Here is a 17,743-nt window from a genome sequence, read left to right as displayed (position 1 = left end):
TAGAATATTGCTAAAACGACTAAGAAAAAAGGAAAGAACGCACGGAACAAGCAAACTGTGTACCAAACCCCACTCCTCGTTCCCTTTGCTTTTTGTTGCTTCTTATCCATCTTTCATTTGTATGGTTCCAGTACAGCCTTTGATCCTGCACTAGGAGACCCACAGTGGTTCACAGTCGTGCTGGAAGGGCATAACGAGTGGGGTCCTGCAGGGATCGGTTCTGGGTCCGGTTCTGTTCAATATCTTCATTAATGATTTAGATAATGGCATAGAGAGTACGCTTATAAAGTTTGCAGACGATATCAAGCTGGGAACAGTTGCAAGTGCTTTGGAGGATAGGATTAAAATTCAAAATGATCTGGAGAAATGGTCTGAAATAAATAGGATGACATTCAATAAGGACAAACGTAAAGTACTCCACTTAGGAAGGAACAATCAGTTGCACACATACAAAATGGGAAATGACTGCCTAGGAAGGAGTACTGCGGAAAGGGATTTGAGGGTCGGAGTGGATCACAAGCTAAATATGAGTCAACAGTGTAATGCTGTTGCAAAAACAAACATCGTTCTGGGATGTATTAGCAGAAGTGTTGTAAGAAAGACACGAGAAGAAATTTTTCCGCCCTGATTAGGCCTCAGCTGGAGTATCATGTCCAGTTCTGGACGCCACATTTCAGGAAAGATGTGGACAAATTGGAGAAAGTCCAGAGAGGAGCAACAAAAATTATTAAAGGTCTAGAAAACATGACCTATGAGGGAATAGTGAAAAAACTGGGTTTGTTTAGTCTGGAGAAGAGAAGACTGAGAGGGGACATAACAGTTTTCAAGTACATAAAAGGTTGTTGCAAGGAGGAGGGAGAAAAATTATTTTTCTTAACCTCTGAGGATAGGACAAGAACCAATGGGTTTAAACTGCAGCAAGGGCGGTTTAGGTTGGACATTAGGAAAAACTTCCTAACTGTCAGAGTAGTTAAGCACTGGAATAAATTGCCTAACGAGGTTGTAGAATCTCCATCATAGGGGATTTTTAAGAGCAGGTTGGACAAACACCTATAAGGGATGGTCTAGATAATACTTTGTCCTGCCTTGAGTGCAGGGGACTCTCGAGGTCCCTTCCAGTTCTATGATTCTATAAACATCACAACTGAAAAAGATAATAGAACCAAGAGCTTCCTCTCTCTCTCACACACATCTGCAGATAAGTCCTCTCCATCCTGGCCAGAGAGGCTACCAACCCACTGACGAGACAGCAGGAATGAAATCCTGTCCCCATTGAAGTCAATGGGAGTTTTGACACTGATGTTGCTCCAAGTCTCAGCAGCAAACACCCATAATTAAGCTCCCAGTACTATCTGCCACTACCTCCCCTACTGTGACCACAGTAGCAGCAGCCTCTTCATGGTTTCTGTCTCCAGCCTCACAGACATCAGTACCTGTCATCTTTCTGGACACACTAGGACTCCAGTCTCCATTTGCAACAGCCAAGGGATTTGTCCATTTACCCACCCCTGTTCCAAAAAAAAAAAAATTGGTTCAACCTAAACTGTAAATTTCAAAAAAACTGGTGAAACAAGAAAGTCTCCCGCTGAATGCCCCGGCTGCTAGGTAAAAGAGAGATTCTCACTCTCTCTGGTCCACTGATTAGTCAAGGATTTTCTGCAAAGTAGAATAGCTTCAACAGGAGACACTGAGGGAGACCTACCCCAGACTATGCTATAACCAAGTGATTAGGGCACTTTCCACAACAGGCAGAGTGGGGAACTGAACCTGGGTTTCCTACATCCCAGGTGAGTGCTCTAATCACTAGCCTAAAAGCTTTAACTTGGGTGTTTCCTGCTGCAGTTGCTGCTCCCTCCCTCCTTGCCCACCACTGCTTTGTGAATGGCAACTCACTTCCCCACAACATTTTATTTTGGCCTGAACTACTCAGTGAAATAATGGCAAATACCAACAGTTTTGGGTTGACCAAAAGAGCATTTTTGGCAAATAAATTATTTGTCAAAAAAAATCTCACCCAGCTCTGCTCTGGTCTGGTCTGACCGCTCTGCCTTGCCTAGCATACCTCCTACCTCAGCCTTTCTCATCTGAGTTTTAAGGAACCCAAACAATCCTTGAATAATGAGCGACCCCCGCACCCTTCCCCATAGGGGCTAGGACTTGCTGGTGAAATGGATTGGAGAGAATTCTTGAATGAATGGGAGTGACTGGGAGAATTCTTAATTGACGTGGGTATTGAGGGTCGTATGTGGTAATGACAGAACAGCCCTCTTCACTGCAGCTAGGTGGGGGGAAAGTTGACAAAAAGTTGAAGTAAATCACCACTTCCCCCCAGCCCCCATTTGAGCACTGTACTCATGGCGGGGAGAAGATAAGATGTTGATGGAGCCAGGTTTGAGAGCAATCAGAACTTGCTCAGTTTAAAGGGAAGTACTTGTTCGGAGTCAGGAAGCATCACCACAGGCAGTAATCAAGCCTTGTGTGGGTCTCACAGGCACATCAGGAAGGGACTTCTTGAGCCTACACAAACTGACAGGTCTCTTTACAGCTGATCCCTCTCTAATTTGGGAAAGCTGATTGAAAAAAACTCAATTTCATTTAGGGTATGTCTACACTATGAAATTAGGTTGAATTTATAGAAGTCGGTTTTTTAGAAATCGGTTTTATATATTCGAGTGTGTGTGTCCCCACAGAAAATGCTCTAAGTGCATTAAGTGCATTAACTCGGCAGAGTGCTTCCACAGTACAGAGGCTAGAGTCGACTTCCGGAGTGTTGCACTGTGGGTAGCTATCCCACAGTTCCCGCAGTCTCCGCTGCCCATTGGAATTCTGGGTTGAGATCCCAATGCCTGATAGGGCTAAAACATTGTCGCGGGTGGTTCTGGGTACATATCGTCAGGCCCCTGTTCCCTCCCTCCCTCCGTAAAAGCAAGGGCAGACAATCGTTTCGCGCCTTTTTTCCTGAGTTACCCGTGCAGACGCCATACCACCGCAAGCATGGAGCCTGCTCAGCTCACTGTCACCGCATGTCTCCTGGGTGCTGGCAGACGTGGTACTGCATTGCTACACAGTAGCAGCAACCCATTGCCTTGTGGCAGCAGACGGTGTAATAGGACTGGTAGCTGTCATCGTCATGTCCGAGGTGCTCCTGGCCACGTCGGCCAGGAGCGCCTGGGCAGACATGGGCGCAGGGACTAAATTTGGAGTGACTTGATCAAGTCATTCTCTTTAGTCCTGCAGTCAGTCCTATTGAACCATCTTATGGTGAGCAGGCAGGTGATACGGATTGCTAGCAGTCCTATTGCATCATCTTCTGCCGGGCAGGCAAGAGATGAGGATGGCTAGCAGTCCTATTGTACCATCTTCTGCCGAGCAGCCATGAGATGTGGATGGCATGCAGTCCTCCTGCACCGTCTGCTGCCAGCCAAAGATGTAAAAGATAGATGGAGTGGATCAAAACAAGAAATAGACCAGATTTGTTTTGTACTCATTTGCTTCCCCCCCCGCCCCATCTAGGGGACTCATTCCTCTAGGTCACACTGCAGTCACTCACAGAGAAGGTGCAGCGAGGTAAATCTAGCCATGTATCAATCAGAGGCCAGACTAACCTCCTTGTTCCAATAAGAACAATAACTTAGGTGCACCATTTCTTACTGGAACCCTCCGTGAAGTCCTGCCTGAAATACTCCTTGATGTAAAGCCACCCCCTTTGTTGATTTTAGCTCCCTGAAGCCAACCCTGTAAGCCATGTCGTCAGTCGCCCCTCCCTCCGTCAGAGCGACGGCAGACAATCGTTCCGCGCCTTTTTTCTGTGCGGACGCCATACCAAGGCAAGCATGGAGGCCGCTCAGCTCACTTTGGCAATTAGGAGCACATTAAACACCACACGCATTATCCAGCAGTATATGCAGCACCAGAACCTGGCAGAGCTATACCGGGCGAGGAGGCGACGTCAGCGCGGTCACGTGAGTGATCAGGACATGGACACAGATTTCTCTGAAAGCATGGGCCCTGCCAATGCATGCATCATGGTGCTAATGGGGCAGGTTCATGCTGTGGAACGCCGATTCTGGGTTCAGGAAACAAGCACAGACTGGTGGGACCGCATAATGTTGCAGGTCTGGGACGATTCCCAGTGGCTGCGAAACTTTCGCATGCGTAAGGGCACTTTCATGGAACTTTGTGACTTGCTTTCCCTGCCCTGAAGCGCATGAATACCAAGATGAGAGCAGCCCTCACAGTTGAGAAGCGAGTGGCGATAGCCCTGTGGAAGCTTGCAACACCAGACAGCTACCGGTCAGTTGGGAATCAATTTGGAGTGGGCAAATCTACTGTGGGGGCTGCTGTGATGCAAGTAGCCCACGCAATCAAAGATCTGCTGATATCAAGGGTAGTGACCTGGGAAATGTGCAGGTCATAGTGGATGGCTTTGCTGCAATGGGATTCCCTAACTGTGGTGGGGCCATAGACGGAACCCATATCCCTATCTTGGCACCGGAGCACCAAGCCAGCGAGTACATAAACCGCAAGGGGTACTTTTCAATAGTGCTGCAAGCTCTGGTGGATCACAAGGGACGTTTCACCAACATCAACGTGGGATGGCCGGGAAAGGTACATGACGCTTGCATCTTCAGGAACTCTGGTCTGTTTCAAAAGCTGCAGGAAGGGACTTTATTCCCAGACCAGAAAATAACTGTTGGGGATGTTGAAATGCCTATAGTTATCCTTGGGGACCCAGCCTACCCCTTAATGCCATGGCTCATGAAGCCATACACAGGCAGCCTGGACAGTAGTCAGGAGCTGTTCAACTACAGGCTGAGCAAGTGCAGAATGGTGGTAGAATGTGCATTTGGACGTTTAAAGGCGCGCTGGCGCAGTTTACTGAGTCGTTTAGACCTCAGCGAAACCAATATTCCCACTTTTATTGCTGCTTGCTGTGTGCTCCACAATATCTGTGAGAGTAAGGGGGAGACGTTTATGGTGGGGTGGGAGGTTGAGGCAAATCGCCTGGCTGCTGGTTACGCGCAGCCAGACACCAGGGCGGTTAGAAGAGCACAGGAGGGCACGGCACGCATCAGAGAAGCTTTGAAAACCAGTTTCATGACTGGCCAGGCTACGGTGTGAAAGTTCTGTTTGTTTCTCCTTGATGAAACCCCCCGCCCCTTGGTTCACTCTACTTCTCTGTAAGCTAACCACCCTCCCCTCCTCCCTTCGATCACCGCTTGCAGAGGCAATAAAGTCATTGCTGCTTCACATTCATGCATTCTTTATTCATTCATCACACAAATAGGGGGATGACTACCAAGGTAGCCCAGGAGGGGTGGTGGAGGAGGGAAGGAAAATGCCACACAGCACTTTAAAAGTTTACAGCTTTAAAATTTATGGAATGCCAGCCTTCTGTTGCTTGGGCAATCCTCTGGGGTGGAGTGGCTGGTTGGCCGGAGGCCCCCCCACTGCGTTCTTGGGCGTCTGGGTGTGGAGGCTATGGAACTTGGGGAGGAGGGTGGTTGGTTACACAGGGGCTGTAGTGGCAGTCTGTGCTCCAGCTGCCTTTGCTGCAGCTCAACCATACACTGGAGCATACTGGTTTGATCCTCCAGCAGCCTCAGCATTGAATCCTGCCTCCTCTCATCACGCTGCCACCACATTTGAGCTTCAGCCCTGTCTTCAGCCCGCCACTTACTCTCTTCAGCCTGCCACCTCTCCTCCCGGTCATTTTGTGCTTTCCTGCACTCTGACATTATTTGCCTCCACGCATTCGTCTGTGCTCTGTCAGTGTGGGAGGACATCATGAGCTCAGAGAACATTTCATCACGAGTGCGTTTTTTTTTCTTTCTAATCTTCACTAGCCTCTGGAAAGGAGAAGATCCTGTGATCATTGAAACACATGCAGCTGGTGGAGAAAAAAAAAGGGACAGCGGTATTTAAAAAGACACATTTTATAAAACAGTGGCTACACTCTTTCAGGGTAAACCTTGTTGTTAACATTACATACATAGCACATGTGCTTTCGTTACAAGGTCGCATTTTGCCTTCCCCCACCGCGTGGCTACCCCCTCAACCCTCCCCATGGCTAACAGCGGGGAACATTTCTGTTCAGCCATAGGCAAACAGCCCAGCAGGAACGGGCTCCTCTGAGTGTCCCCTGAAGAAAAGCACCCTATTTCAACCAGGTGACCATGAATGATATCTCACTCTCCTGAGGATAACACAGAGAGATAAAGAATGGATGCTGTTTGAACGCCAGCAAACATACACTGCAATGCTTTGTTGTACAATGATTCCCGAGTACATGTTACTGGCCTGGAGTGGTAAAGTGTCCTACCATGGAGGACGCAATAAGGCTGCCCTCCCCAGAAACCTTTTGCAAAGGCTTTGGGAGTACATCCAGGAGAGCCGCGAATGCCAGGGCAAATTAATCCTTTCACATGCTTGCTTTTAAACCATGTATAGTATTTTAAAAGGTACACTTACCGGAGGTCCCTTCTCCGCCTGCTGGGTCCAGGAGGCAGCCTTGGGTGGGTTCGGGGGGTACTGGCTCCAGGTCCAGGGTGAGAAACAGTTCCTGGCTGTCGGGAAAACCGGTTTCTCCGCTTGCTTGCTGTGAGCTATCTACAACCTCATCATCATCATCATCTTCTTCGTCCCCAAAACCTGCTTCCATGTTGCCTCCATCTCCATTGAAGGAGTCAAACAACACGGCTGGGGTAGTGGTGGCTGAACCCCTAAAATGGCATGCAGCTCATCATAGAAGCGGCATGTTTGGGGCTCTGACCCGGAGCGGCCGTTTGCCTCTCTGGTTTTCTGGTAGGCTTGCCTCAGCTCCTTAAGTTTCACGCGGCACTGCTTCGGGTCCCTGTTATGGCCTCTGTCCTTCATGCCCTGGGAGATTTTGACAAAGGTTTTGGCATTTCGAAAACTGGAACGGAGTTCTGATAGCACGGATTCCTCTCCCCATACAGCGATCAGATCCCGTACCTCCCGTTCAGTCCATGCTGGAGCTCTTTTGTGATTCTGGGACTCCATCATGGTCACCTCTGCTGATGAGCTCTGCATGGTCACCTGCAGCTTGCCACGCTGGCCAAACAGGAAATGAGATTCAAAAGTTCGCGGTTCTCTTCCTGTCTACCTGGCCAGTGCATCTGAGTTGAGAGTGCTGTCCAGAGCGGTCACAATGGAGCACTCTGGGATAGCTCCCGGAGGCCAATACCGTCGAATTGTGTCCACAGTACCCAAATTCGACCCAGCAAGGCCGATTTAAGCGCTAATCCACTTGTCGGGGTGGAGTAAGGAAATCGATTTTAAGAGCCCTTTAAGTAAAAATAAAGGGCTTCATCGTGTGGACGGGTGCAGGTTTACATCGATTTAACACTGCTAAATTCGACTTAAAGTCCTAGTGTAGACCAGGGCTTAGAAGCTACCTTTGAGACTACCATCCTTTACTTAACAACTTTCCTTGTGTACTCTGCCAGCTGTAAGGATTTTAGGTTTATGCTAAAAGAAAGAAAAAGGAAATGATTGGTGTCTTTGCATTGCCTCTCCTGATTGGATGTCGCTGAGTATCACATGTTCAGGGCACCTTTAAAAGGAAGTCATTGAGCTTATGTAGCTCATAATAGCTTCAGGTCTTCTAGTGAGAGTAATTTCTTCTTTGCTTAGTCAACCATTGTCTATATCATGTGTGAGGTATTTTTAGGAGCCTGGAAACTCATTTCTAGTGAAAACTTTGACAGCTATATGAAAGAACTGGGTAAGGCATGTGACCTAGCATGTATAAGCACACTTTAATCTAGTGGCTGTGTCAATTTCAAAAGTGACCATAAAAATAACAGTTTTTTACCTCATAGATTTTTCCCCCCTTTCTATATTTCTGCTAATCTCAGTGTCCTCCTTTGTACTCCAGCTAGAGCCCACTCAAGTGTTAGTGAGATGACTTCTCATACATCCACAGACCTGTTCAGCAAGTTCCAGTGAGCTGTGTGTCCCTTCTGGATGTGCATGTAAAATCCAAGTGGTTAACTTTTGCTTTTCTTTTTCAAGGGGTGGGTTTTACTACTAGGAAACTTGGCAGCCTGGACAAGCCCAGTGTGATCATCAGCATCAATGGGGATATAATAACCATCAAGACAGAGAGCACCTTTAAAAACACAAAGATCTCCTTCAAGCTGGGAGAAGAGTTTGAAGAAACCACAGTAGATGACAGGAAAACCATGGTGAGGGCTAATCCTTCAGGATGTCCTGCAAAGGACACCTGGGTTTGTGCCCTTTCTTGCTTATGATTATTTTTGTCTTGATGTGACTTTCTTCCTTCCCAGTCTCCATGGCTGGCTCTTCTGGCTGACTCTAGGGCAATCACGTACCCACAAACTAAATCCCACCTCTCTTCTAAGGTCTAAGGCATTGCAACATCGAAGTCTCTTTGCGGATCCAGGTCTAATGTCTAGGCAACCAGAAAATCCCTGGGATTCACAAAGCCTGAGTTAGGTACCTAGGCTTATTATACAATGCATGAGCAGAGACGGGCACCTGCAGAATGATCCGCAGACATTAGACCTGGATCCACAGAAACTGGCATGCTAGGCAGTGAACTGCCTAAGCTAGCCAATGGGAGATGACAATGAGAGGGGTGTGGTGTAAGGTCCCTCCCTCTCACAGAATTGGGTGCCTATCTCCTGCTTGCAGCCCACAGCTGGAACCCAGCCAGAATGGTTTGCAGGGGGTGGAGGTGGTGGTGGCAGCCTTCCTTAGCCCAGTGGTTAGGGATGTGGGAGACTTCAGTTTAAATCCCCCACGTTCACCTGGCTTGAGAAGAAGGAATTTGTACAGGCATCTCCCACCTCTCAGGTGAGTGCCGTAAGTACTCGGACAACAGAGTGGTGGCCCAATTAATTTATTTGAAGTAGATAGCTGCAACAGGAGAGACTGAAAGTGTCCCATCAGAATATCCCAGGGTCCATTTACTTCTCTTCTTTTGGCAGAGCACTGTAACCGTGGACAATGGCTCCCTGACTCAGGTGCAGAAGTGGGATGGCAAACAGACCACAATCAAGAAAGCGCTGGTGGATGGGAAGATGGTTGTGGTGAGTTCAATCTTCTTTTTTTTAACGCTCATCTGAGCACTAAATTCTTTTGAAATAGAAAAGTACAAACTAAATGCTGCTGTGACTTATGATGGTGAACAAGGGAGGAATATACAGCTTAGGGAAGCTTCACTTGAAATAAAATTGGTGGGGAAGCCCAAAAGAGACCAAAAATAAGGTCTGTATCAGGGTGCTGGAACAACTTCTATAGTGCAGGTGCCGAGATGCATTGAACCAAACTGTAACCCGGTATATAATGGAAACCACTTAAAGCCAGGGGATGCAGCAGCACCCCTAGTTCCAGCACCTATGGGCTGTATCACTATACTAGCTGCTACGTGATGAACAGGAAGCTAGGGGAAGATAAGGCCTGCTGTTCAAGTGCACTAGGCAGAGAAGTAGAGTATATTTAGTGATCCACTAGCACTAAAGAGTTCTTGGAGGCAAGAAATGTCTGGTTTCTTTTTCTGCGAACATGAATATCCTAGTGATGGGCACTAAATAAACACTCTTGACTCTGAGAAATGACAAACATCCTTGCCCTACTTAGACTCATAAAATTCTGGTGTGATAGTTCAGAAGTTTCAATCAATTTTATATATTTTTTTCCCCCTGCTAGGAATGCACCATGAACAATGTCACCTGCACTAGAGTCTGAGAGAGCATGAGGAATTCCCGTCTCCACACCAGAACAGATTCTCAGCAGCAAGTTCTGATCGAGGACTAGCTGCACTACACTGCTGTCTGCTTGCACAAGCATCTTGCTTCACCTTGAGAGACGAATGCATTCAAAGCAGTTCTGTAACTAATTTGAGCTATTGGTGACTGTGGCTATTAAATAAGTCGCTTCTGAACACATGGTGGAATAGTCTACTCTTAGCTGACTCTCTGCCAGTCTAAAATAGCACTGAAATACAAACCACCGTTATCAAGCAGTGGTAGAGAGAGAGGTTTGTTTGGGTGTGGGGGTTTTTTAAAAACCAAAAAAACCCCCAGTAACCCTGTCAGTCATTGCTAGTGATTGGGGATGGGGAATCAACAGCCCTAGGCTCACTTCCGGTTTGTTTTGTTCCTAAACTCATGCTGCAGAGTTTCAGCCGGCTGCCTGCAGGGATCAAGAGATATATATTTCTTTCCTTCCCTCTACACAAATCCCCAGTGTATTCTGGAGAGGATTTTTTGTTTTTTTATTTGCTTCCTCTGAAGCATCAGGGGACACTGGGGATGGGATGCTTGATGGGGAGGGCCAGGGCTCTGAAGTAGCACTGATGAGCATTCTCTCTGCTTGGCTGGCTGGTTCTTGCTCCCATTCTCAGGGTCTAGCTGATCACAGTATATGAGGTTAGAAAGGAATGTTCCCCTGATCAGATTGGTGCTGACCTGTGGGGGGAGGGAAGCAGGAGAAGGTTACACTGCAGAGCAAGGTATGGGAGCAGGTCACTTGCCAGGATTATTTGGGTATATATCTCACTTAATCATTTCCCTGGTGTTGTGGGGGGCTTGGGCATTGGTGTACCTCTGTCCTTCCTGTTCTCTGCCTGTGGCACATAATCTAGTCTCCACAGGGTTGTAAATTGGACCAAACTATTCAGTTTTTGGGCTGTGTGCAGGTGCTGAGTGGTGGTCTGTGATAGACCGGAGGTCAGACCAGATGATCTGGTGGCTCCTCTAGCCTTAAACCCTGTGATTACAATATTATCTCCCATTACTAGAATGACACTTCTATTCTAGCTAAAGCAATAACACTTGCTTCCTCAGCAATTGCCATCTTTATCAAAGAGCTATCTGATGGCAGTTATCAAATAGATCAATTTCTCAACCTACAAGTGGGGAAGCCCCTCCAAATTGAGTTCCATAGTACATGAGCTATGGGATCAGACACCTGTTTTACTCCAAACAGTATCTAGCCATGGAAGCTTAATAGTGTAATCATGCAAATAGTGCAGCACAGTTACCCATGTAAGGTACTAACTGGAAAGCAAGTATAACTCTGCTGCAATAAGCAAGTACATTTTGATGCACTTGGAGAAGAAGGTGATCAGGAACAGTTAACATGGATTCACAAGGGCAAGTTATGCCTGACCAACCTGATTGCCTTCTACAATGAGATAACTGGCTCTGTGGATATGGAGAAAGCAGTGGATATGAGATACCTTGACTTTAGCAAAACTTTTGATAGTCTCCCACAGTATTCTTGCCAGCAAGTTAAAGAAGTATGGATTGGATGAATGGACTATACAGTGGATAGAAAGCTGGCTAGATCATTGGGCTCAATGGGTACTGATCAACAGCTCGATGTCTAGTTGGCAGCCGGTATCAAGCAGCGTGCCCTAGGGCCAGTTTTGTTCATTAATGATCTGGGTGATGGTATGGATTGCCCTCCTCAGCAAGCGTGTAGATGACACTAAGCTAGGGGGAGAGGTAGATATGCTAGAGAGTAGGGATAGGGTCCAGAGGGACTTAGAGAAATTGGAGGATTGAGCCAAAAGAAATCTGATGAGGTTCAACAAGGACAAGTGCAGAGTCTTGCACTTAGGATGGAGGAATCCCATGCGCTGCTACAGGCTGGCACCCGACTGGCTAAGCAGCAGTCCACAGAAAAGGACCTGGCGATTACAGTGGACGAGAAGCTGTACATGAGTCAGCAGTGTGCCCTTGTTGCCAAGAAGGCTAATGGTATATTGGGCTGCATTATTAGGAGCATTGCCAGCAGATTGAGGGAAGTGATTATTCCCCTCTATTTGGCACTGGTGAGACTACATCTGGAGTATTGTGTCCAGTTTTGGGCCCCCCACTACAGAAGGGATGTGGAAAAATTGGAGAGAGCCCAGCACAGGGCAACAAAAATGACTAGGGGGCTGGGGTACATGACTTATGAGGAGAGGCTGAGGGAACTGGGCTTATTTAGTCTGCAGAAGAGAAGAGTGAAGGGGGATTTGATAGCAGCCTTCAACTACCTGAAGGGGGGTTCCAAAGAGGATGGAGCTAGGCTGTTCTCAGTGGTGGCAGATAACAGAACAAGGAGCAATGGTCTCAAATTGCAGTGGGGGAGGTCTAAGTTGGATATTAAGAAAAACTATTTCACTAGGAGGGTGGTGAAGCACTGGAATGGGTTACCTAGGGAGGTGGTGGAATCTCCATCCTTAAAGGTTTTTAAGGCCTAGCTTGACAAAGCCCTGACTAGGATGAGTTAGTTGGGGTTGTTCCTGCTTTGAGCAGAGGGTTGGACTAGATGACCTTCTGAGGTCTCTTCCAACCCTAATTTTCTATGGTTCTATGTAAAAATTCCAACAGTTTGCAGCTCAGCTTAGCTCTAACTGAACTAGAGCAGCAAACTAATAAAAGTAGTTTCCAAAATGCTGTGGAAAATGAACTGTACACTGAGTACTTCTATACCTCCCATTCTCTGAATACTGGCATTTATATCTGAATCAGCTGTGATTCTTTTTCTTGTTCTTACATCTTGAGTTACTCAATATCCTGAGAAGGTCATGGGACTGTAAGATTCTTAGCTATCACACTTCAACTAAATGTAAAATATCTGGATCATAGAAGAAGTTTGTTCAGGGGTGTTCCTCTGGTATTCATCCCTCCCTTACCAGCAGAGCTTTCCACTATGGTGATCAGATAATTTGTAGGCTATGACTTACTTTCTCAGCTGTCTTTTAAAAGAGTGGCCAGAAGTAAATTTCCTGAGGTAATGCAGAACACAAACTCTAGGCTTCAGTTCCCTGTTTCTCCAGTTTCCTTTGTTCCATTTATAGTCGTCCACTTGGATTCTACTTCCACCCTAACACATTAATGCTTTATTTTGTTGTAAAAAAATACACACTCATCTAGTAGTTGTTTGATAGCAAGTGGCCTCCCTCACCTTTTCCTCTTATGATTTTTCTGCCTTTTGTCCAAGGCAGGAAAGGTGCTTCCAACACCAAAAGCAACCAATAGTATATTATTTCAGCTCACCCTGATGCTGGATTTTACTAGGAGATGACACAGCAGGAATCTCCCCACATGTGAATCTGTAGAGGAGTGGCCATGAGACATACAACACCTAGATGTGATTTGAAAAATTGTCCATTTGCAACTGAAAAGTTCAGTCCATTTCTTGGAAAAGTGATCACAAAACTGGTGATAGAATATATTTTAAAAGAAAAAAGATTTAGAAAAAAGGAAAGAAAGCACAGATCTAGCAAGTATGCCAAATCCCACTGCTTACTCCCTTTACTTTTTGCAGCATCTCATCTTCCATTCCTTATGTGTATGTTGCCGGTACAGCCATCTATCCTACACTAAGACACCCATAAAAATGAAAACTGTTTTTAAAATATAGTAGCATCAAAAATCTTCATGCCCACTAACTCCCTCCACCGGGGCCAGAAATACAGGCAGCCCACTGACACCAAACATGAAATCCTGGCCCCATTGAAGTCAATGGGAGTTTTTCCACTGATGTTGCTCCAAGTCTCAGAAGTAAACACCATAATTCAGCCCCAAGTACTATCAGCCTCCTCCATAGGGCCTTTTGGGGGCAGAACTCCAAAGTCCCTAGCTCCCTGAATATGGCCGCAAGAGCAGCAGCATCTTTATGGTCCCTTTCTCCAATCCAAAGACATCAATACCTGTGTTCTTTTTAGACACCCTCGGACCTCAGTCTCCATTTGAAGCAGTCAAGGGGTTTGTCTGATCCCATTGCTCTGCCCTTTCTGATATGCCTCCTGCTGTAGACTTTGTCACCTGTTGGAAGGACAACGTCTACTTGACAGTAAATTAAATATTGTCACAGCTACAGTGTATTCCCAGGTCACCCAGCCACGTTTGTACTTTTAAAGCCTCATGTCCTTAGTTTTTTAAATGTCTTGCTCTCCCCTGGTGCTTTGTGAGAGATGCACACAAACAACAAATGGAACTGACTATGCATAAAGTGTTGTCCAATGAACAAAGCAATCAAACAATAAACAGAGAAAATATTAGTTTAACTTCTTTCATTTATAAGAATCTTAGGATTAATTGTCTCTGTAGTAGGTAAAATATTCTCAGACACAATGTAGTTTTAAAATTAATATTCTGTTTTGTTTTCAAATACCCATTTTCTTTTGTTATTATGTTGATACAGGAAAGACCCGCTAACACCCATTTTGCTGTTTATTGGTGAACTGTAGCCTTCTTTGTTAATTTTGGTGTTCCTTTAAAACTACTGCTGCTCTCATTTAGGAAAGCAGGTAAAAAGTTCTTCTGTTGGGGAAATTTTTTTTGAAGCTATGAAACATGGTATGTTTGACTTTAAGATGTATCAAAATGTCAGGATCCTGTTCGCATAATTCATTCAGCTTTAAGGTGTTGCTACCACTTTTGATTGGGGTTTTGCATTAAAAGAAATGGAAGTGAAATGGAACCTCTGATGTAATCTGCTCCTGGAATGGAGTCTCCAAAAACACTTCAGTTCCCATTGGTCAGTCCCAGAGAATCACATGTTCAGGTCGTCCTTTTAAAGAAGCTATCTAAGGTGGTTTCTCCATTTTCTTTTGCTCCTTCTTACTGAGAGTTGCTGACTTTTCCCCTGTGGAGTATTACTTAACAAGCCCTACAGAATGTGTGACCTGTTTGTGGGAATCTGGAAGTTTGTCTCCAGTGAAAAATTTGAGGACTATATGAAAGAACTGGGTGAGAAAAATGATATTGTGATATTTGAGGATGTTCACTGTTCAGCAGGGAAAGCATAACTAGCCACTTACTTGTCCTGGGATTTCTTTCATTGTTCTTAAGGACCCTTGCTTATGTAGTTCCCTAGTACTCAATTAGGAAAAAATGAGGATGTATCAGAGTTTAAATTCCTTTTTTAAAAAGGAAATGTTGCTTCTGTTAACTAGAAATGCCTACTGTGTCTTCCTATCCCTTTATATGGGATTCTGACCTTGCATCTTTAGGATTAGGATTGAAAGAGAAGAAGCTGCTGCTATAACATTGTAGGTGTAATTTGCTTGTTCAGTAGCATGTGTAGAAAAAGTCTTTCTGTCTTGATAATTGGGACATAGAAGGCCAGGCTCTGGCTCCTAGCATCTACCACTATAAAGTAATGTAAGCTAAACAACTGAAGGCTAAATCTTGTTTTGATCTATGCTGGTGTACATCCAGAGCACATCAATGGTGTTGTCTCAGATTCTCTGTTGTAAGAGACCAAAATGTGGATGTTGGTATCAGAGCTAGAAATATCACCAATAACTTACTATTCCTAGCACCAGAGTGCAGTGCTTAGGGGAAGCAGTGAATGGGTAACAGCTGAGCTATAATTGGAACCCTGAAGGAGGGTAAATCTAAAACCTGCATAGCTTTGGGGATCACTGATTGGGTTAAAGTCCTCTACCTTGTGATTACTGCCTTGCTGAGAGGATGTTAGCAGCAGAGTGTACCTTTAAACTGAAAATGCAAAGCTCATCAAGCTGACCTCCCTACACCAGCTCATTCTAGATTCCACGTGGGATAGGGTTTGTCAGCTGCTGATGGAACTATGCTACCACTTCAATTTAATTTTGTGTGTGTGTAACTTTTTACAGGCCTGTCAGCTGTATAAATAAGAAGTTTAAGTAGCCTGGTTATCAGGTGGCTAGAAACATTCAAGTCTGATGAGGCATTGAGCCTGAACTCCCAACATGTGTCTTGAATGGCCCACACAGAGAGGGTAGACACTTTTTAAAGAAATGTCTTGCTTCCTGACAGTGAACATAAGTGTCTTGTGCCTCTGCAGGTGTGGGTTTAGCCACCAGGAAACTGGGCAGCCTGGCCAAACCCACTGTGACCATCAGCACAGATGGTGATGTGATAACCATCAAAACCAAGAGTACTTTCAAAAATACTGAGGTCTCCTTCAAGTTGGGGGAGGAGTTTGACGAAACCACAGCAGATGACAGGAAAACCAAGGTGAGTACTAAAGCAGCACTCATCCTTCATTCCCACTACTCCATTGAGGAGAAACAAACTGAAGGGAGAAAGCGCACTACTGAAACAAAGCGTTCAGAGAATGTGAAACTTGGTTCTGGGTTAAATACCATTTTAAATCTCCTAAACTCATTTTTAACCATCAGTGCCTACTGTTGGATAACAAGAATGGGAGCAGTCAACTTTGCTAGCATGTGTTCTTGCATTAACAAACACAAATAGCTGAGTTGGAAACATCTCAGTTCTCCAGTTCTAAACTTCAGACTGTCCCCCTAATTCTGATTCTGGTCAATTACTCTCTTTGCAGAGCATTGTCACCTTGGAAGAAGGCTCAATAACTCAGGTGCAGAAGTGGGATGGTAAAGAAACCACAATAAAGAGAAAACTAGTGGATGGAAAGATGATTGTGGTGAGTGAGATCATTTGACTACTGGCATTAACTAGATCTTAATGGAATTGCATCAGGGCTGATCCAAAGAAACCCAAGGCTTTCTAAAAAGCCACTTAATTGCATTCCTTCTGACTGCCTAGACTATGATTTAGTGTGGAACTATTCCCCACCTGCCTCAAATATCTATACCTGCTGGGGGTGGGAAGCAAAGCTCAGTCCTGTGTGTGGAAGAATTAACTGGTGAATGGCTGGCTGCACACATGGCAGCACTGTCCAAACTGCTGCTGTAACCAGAAAAACCCTGTTTGAATTGCATAGTCAAAATGTACCTATGCTCCAACGGAAGTGGAGTAAGATGAAACCCAATGGAAGCAAATGAGAACTACCTAAACATGACCCACTTTTTGGGATGGTCAAGGCTGAGATGAAGCAATGAGCGCCATTGTCTTATTGCAATAATGGACAAAATGTCCTTTCCTCTTCTGCTTAAATTGAAGAAAAAGGCAAAGAACCCAGATCTGTATCTAGGGAATTAGTAAAGTAATATTACTATAGTTCTGAGTGGGGAGAAAAGATTGGCTTTTTTTTTTTTTTTCAACAGCAGTCTGAATCTCACTGATAGTTCATGAGTTTCAATAAACTCCCTTTTTTCTTACAGGAATACACCATGAACAATATCACTTGCACTAGAGTCTATGAGAGAGCATGAGTAAACTCCATGTCCAGGAGTGTGTCTAACTTGGTCTGAGAATGAGTTCAGGTCCAGGAAACTACACTTCTCCTCCTCTTAGTTTTGTTGCCTGAAGAAAAGGCCTAATGGGTGCAGAATCCTAATTAAAAACACTAATGTAATCAGAAATGTTAATGCGGTTGCTAAATAAAATATTCTGAAATTAATGTCTCTCTGAATAAATGTTAATGTGTTGTAGATTACAATGCTGTTAATATAACTCTACATTGGCTGTGCACAAAAATGAGCATCCTAATCTGCACTTCAAGAAAATAAACCACGCTGTTTATAGTTTGAGGTGCAACAGATATAGTAATACCACTCTATGTAAAAATTAAATGCTGAAAGGACTTAGTCTGTCAACAGGAGAGGCTGGGGTGAGTTAACTTCCAAGTTTCATGTTAGTCCTTGTCTGCTATGGGGTCAATCACTTCATAGGGCATCTACTGCGAAGCTAGATTATGTCCCTTCTGTGGGCCATCTTCTAAAAGACTGAAATCTTTTATTTCTGCCTCGATTGAAAGACTAACAGCTAGTATTATGTATTCAGAGTGTGGGGACATAAGCTCGCCTTCTGAAACCTGAAGTTGTATTCAGTACTGGAGCTCTAAC

At 45.1% G+C, this 17,743-nt stretch overlaps 2 protein-coding genes across 3 annotated transcripts; both read left to right on the top strand.

Annotated features, from left to right (window-relative positions):
* The first annotated feature begins 7,566 nt into the window (after positions 1-7,566).
* LOC102932487 (myelin P2 protein-like) lies at positions 7,567-9,937 on the top strand. 2 transcript variants are annotated; one of them, XM_043539424.1, is made up of 4 exons: positions 7,567-7,747; positions 8,038-8,252; positions 8,976-9,077; positions 9,697-9,937. In XM_043539424.1, the coding sequence occupies exons 1-4, from the start codon at positions 7,675-7,677 to the stop codon at positions 9,733-9,735; spliced, it is 429 nt and encodes a 142-aa protein (XP_043395359.1). In that variant the 5' UTR covers positions 7,567-7,674; the 3' UTR covers positions 9,736-9,937. The 2 variants fall into 2 exon arrangements, with proteins under 2 accessions (XP_043395359.1, XP_027674408.2); XM_027818607.3 differs by having other exon boundaries at positions 7,583-7,747; positions 8,038-8,210.
* A 4,596-nt stretch (positions 9,938-14,533) lies between these two features.
* Positions 14,534-17,298, top strand: LOC102932267 (fatty acid-binding protein, adipocyte-like). Its single transcript, XM_027818866.3, has 4 exons — positions 14,534-14,738; positions 15,820-15,992; positions 16,318-16,419; positions 17,060-17,298. Exons 1-4 carry the CDS (start codon positions 14,666-14,668, stop codon positions 17,108-17,110), a joined length of 399 nt encoding a protein of 132 aa, XP_027674667.1. The 5' UTR covers positions 14,534-14,665; the 3' UTR covers positions 17,111-17,298.
* Positions 17,299-17,743: the final 445 nt, after the last annotated feature.

The sequence above is a fragment of the Chelonia mydas genome, chromosome 2 (assembly GCF_015237465.2).
Source record: "Chelonia mydas isolate rCheMyd1 chromosome 2, rCheMyd1.pri.v2, whole genome shotgun sequence".
Lineage (NCBI taxonomy): Eukaryota > Metazoa > Chordata > Testudines > Cheloniidae > Chelonia > Chelonia mydas.
The sequence above is the reverse complement of the archived record's forward strand: the minus strand, read 5'-3'. Positions and strand labels throughout refer to the sequence as shown.

What these genes read in the sequence shown, in the direction of transcription:
- LOC102932487 (XM_043539424.1), top strand. Translation starts at nt 7,675, where the DNA reads ATGTGTGAGGTATTTTTAGGAGCCTGGAAACTCATTTCTAGTGAAAAC. An exon ending in CAGCTATATGAAAGAACTGG is followed by an intron (nt 7,748 to 8,037) that starts GTAAGGCATGTG and finishes TTCTTTTTCAAG; the next exon opens with GGGTGGGTTTTACTACTAGG. An exon ending in TGGATGGGAAGATGGTTGTG is followed by an intron (nt 9,078 to 9,696) that starts GTGAGTTCAATC and finishes TCCCCCTGCTAG; the next exon opens with GAATGCACCATGAACAATGT.
- LOC102932267 (XM_027818866.3), top strand. Translation starts at nt 14,666, where the DNA reads ATGTGTGACCTGTTTGTGGGAATCTGGAAGTTTGTCTCCAGTGAAAAA. An exon ending in GGACTATATGAAAGAACTGG is followed by an intron (nt 14,739 to 15,819) that starts GTGAGAAAAATG and finishes GTGCCTCTGCAG; the next exon opens with GTGTGGGTTTAGCCACCAGG. An exon ending in TGGATGGAAAGATGATTGTG is followed by an intron (nt 16,420 to 17,059) that starts GTGAGTGAGATC and finishes TTTTTCTTACAG; the next exon opens with GAATACACCATGAACAATAT.